General features: G+C 50.4%; 1 protein-coding gene across 1 annotated transcript; it reads left to right on the top strand.

Moving 5' to 3' along the window:
• The first annotated feature begins 213 nt into the window (after window positions 1-213).
• LOC136472440 (cytochrome P450 89A2-like) lies at window positions 214-2234 on the top strand. The gene is made up of 2 exons (XM_066470148.1): window positions 214-1345; window positions 1550-2234. Exons 1-2 carry the CDS (start codon window positions 245-247, stop codon window positions 1979-1981), a joined length of 1533 nt encoding a protein of 510 aa, XP_066326245.1. The 5' UTR covers window positions 214-244; the 3' UTR covers window positions 1982-2234.
• Window positions 2235-2462: the final 228 nt, after the last annotated feature.

The following is a 2462-nucleotide window of genomic DNA, read 5'->3' as shown; positions in this document are numbered from 1 at the left end:
TTAGATTCATCATGGAATCTATTTTCACAAAAAAATATTTAGAGACATAAATGCTAATATTATTTACTGTAAAGTTGGTCAAACATGAGCTAACTTGACTGGCACGATTCTCATAATTACATTCTTTTGTGGACGGGAGAGTATCTCAAAATTGGCGAGGTTTATAAATAGTGTGGCATACACAAGGTAGCAAGTGGCAGGTTAGAAGGCACGTAGCAGCTGCAGGCAGCTGAGGGCTGAGGCCATGCATCAAGCAATCATGCAAGTCCTTCTACTGCTCCTGTTGGTTCTCCCGGTGGTCATCATGATCGTCCGGCGTGCAGCAACGCCGATCAAGGCACGCCTGGCCACCTTCAAGTCCGTTCTAACAAGTAAGCCACAATTTATGTTTGTCACGGATTGCGCCACGGCACATCACCTTCTTGTTCGGGGCAGCAAAGCCGCCGCCGGTGGCGGCTCCTTCTCCAACCGTATGCCGTCCATGTCACCCAGCGCCTTCCTCTCCGGCCAGCTCTACCACAACATCACCTCGGCACCCTACGGCCAGCTCTGGCGCGCCCTCCGCCACAACCTCACCTCGGGAGTCCTCCATCCAACGCACCAGCACCGGTACTCGGCCGCACGGCGTCAGGCGCTACGGGGCCTCATCGCGGACCTCAGGGAGCAGCAGCTCACCAACGGCGTGGCGCTCGCCGCGGAGAGCATCCGTGGCGCGGTGTTTCGCGTCATCTCCACCATTTGCTTCGGCGACGGTGTCGACGCGGCCGTGGTCCACGCCATGGACGACGTCCAGATGGAGCTAGTCATGGCCCTATCTACGATGCGCATATTCATGTCCATGTCCGTGCCGTTCCAGGTGGCGTCTAGGCTTATCTACCGCAAGCGGTGGAACAAGCTGACCGCGATACGGCAGAAGCAGGAGGAGTTGTACCTCCCGCTCATCGATGGCTGCCGCAGCCATCGCCGGCACTCTGACGAGGCACTGACCTATGTGCACACGCTCCTCGACCTCCGTGTCCCGGTAGAACTCGAAGCAGATGAGGCAGGTGCTGCTGGGGGAAAGCAAAGGCAGCAGCGGAGGCTCGAGGACGGTGAACTCGTGGGACTCTGCTCGGAGTTCCTTGGTTCCGCGACTGAAACCACTGTCGCGTCACTGCAGTGGATCATGGCGAACCTGATGAAACGCCCAGGGATACAGGAGGCCGTCCGGAGGGAAATCGAAGCTGCTGTGGACGCCGATGCTGAGGAGGTCGGGGAGGAGGTTCTTGGGAAGCTAGACTACCTCAATGCTGTCATCTTGGAGGCCCTCAGGCTGCATCCCACCACTGCCCGGGCATTTAGGCAGGTAAGAGCGCCTCCGGTGGTACCAACTAGTAATATACAAGCATTCATACGTTCTTTTATCATTATATCCACTCAATGAAATTAAATACATGGTATAGCTATTTCAATTAATTGTTTTCATTCATTCAGTTGCAATGCACGAACGTTTTTTATATATAACTATATAAGATTATCTAACCAATCTCATGAATATGAAAAAAAACAGGTGATGCAAGAAGACCAGGTGGTTGATCATGATGGCCAACGAATTCCTGCGGGTACCACTATGGTCTTCGTATTGGATGCTCTAGGGCGAGACAAGACGGTGTGGGATGACCATGAGGAGTTCAAGCCAGAACGTTTCCTAGCATGTGGAGGTGGAGAAAGCACCAAGAACCTATTGTCGTCCATGGCGGGGGAGATGAAGATGATGCCTTTTGGGATCGGGCGGAGGATGTGCCCTGCAATAAGCATGTCGTTGCTCCACATTAGCTACTTCATGGCAAACCTTGTGAGGGAGTTTGAGTGGGGTGAAGTGGAGGGTGTGCATGCCGTCCAACTACACACGGACCCTAGAATCGAGATGTTCAATGTCATGAAGCGCCCACTATGTGCTCACCTTGTGCCTCGACGACCGGAGGGCAAAAAGATACGTTAACTAATTGGACAAGGGTCCCGTTGATCCATGTGGAGCAGGCCATCCATCCATATATCGTGTTGTAGGGCATGTATAACTGCAAATAGCTGCTAAGTGCTATCTGCTAGTCTTTATCACCTCACATATAGACAGTTAACTAGACAACTTATACTGTCTGTGTTGTTTATTTGACTATTTACGTCGTGCATGTATGTCTCCATATCGAGGATGAATAAGATTTCCGTGTGCTATTTTGTTGCGTCTTAGATATAAATAAGATCTGTCATAATAAGATGAATGTAAATGCAATATTTCTTAAGAACCATTGTTAATATATAAGATGCTATAATTTGGTTACACATATAGCATGTGGGAATGAAAAATCCACAACAGTTAATCAACGCTTAGCAGTATGTGTTCGAGAGAATTTGCGAGCCTGTAAACAAGCAAGTCCACAAAGAATGGTGACTTTTGGGCCCTTCAGATCATGGGGTACAGCAGG

The sequence above is a fragment of the Miscanthus floridulus genome, chromosome 8, assembly GCF_019320115.1.
Source record: "Miscanthus floridulus cultivar M001 chromosome 8, ASM1932011v1, whole genome shotgun sequence".
Classification (NCBI taxonomy): domain Eukaryota; kingdom Viridiplantae; phylum Streptophyta; class Magnoliopsida; order Poales; family Poaceae; genus Miscanthus; species Miscanthus floridulus.
The sequence above is the reverse complement of the archived record's forward strand: the minus strand, read 5'-3'. Positions and strand labels throughout refer to the sequence as shown.

Excerpts from the sequence above, each read along its gene's own strand:
- LOC136472440 (XM_066470148.1), top strand. The coding sequence starts at position 245 with ATGCATCAAGCAATCATGCAAGTCCTTCTACTGCTCCTGTTGGTTCTC. Across the intron at positions 1,346-1,549 it reads CTGCCCGGGCATTTAGGCAG|GTGATGCAAGAAGACCAGGT; the intron begins GTAAGAGCGCCT and ends GAAAAAAAACAG.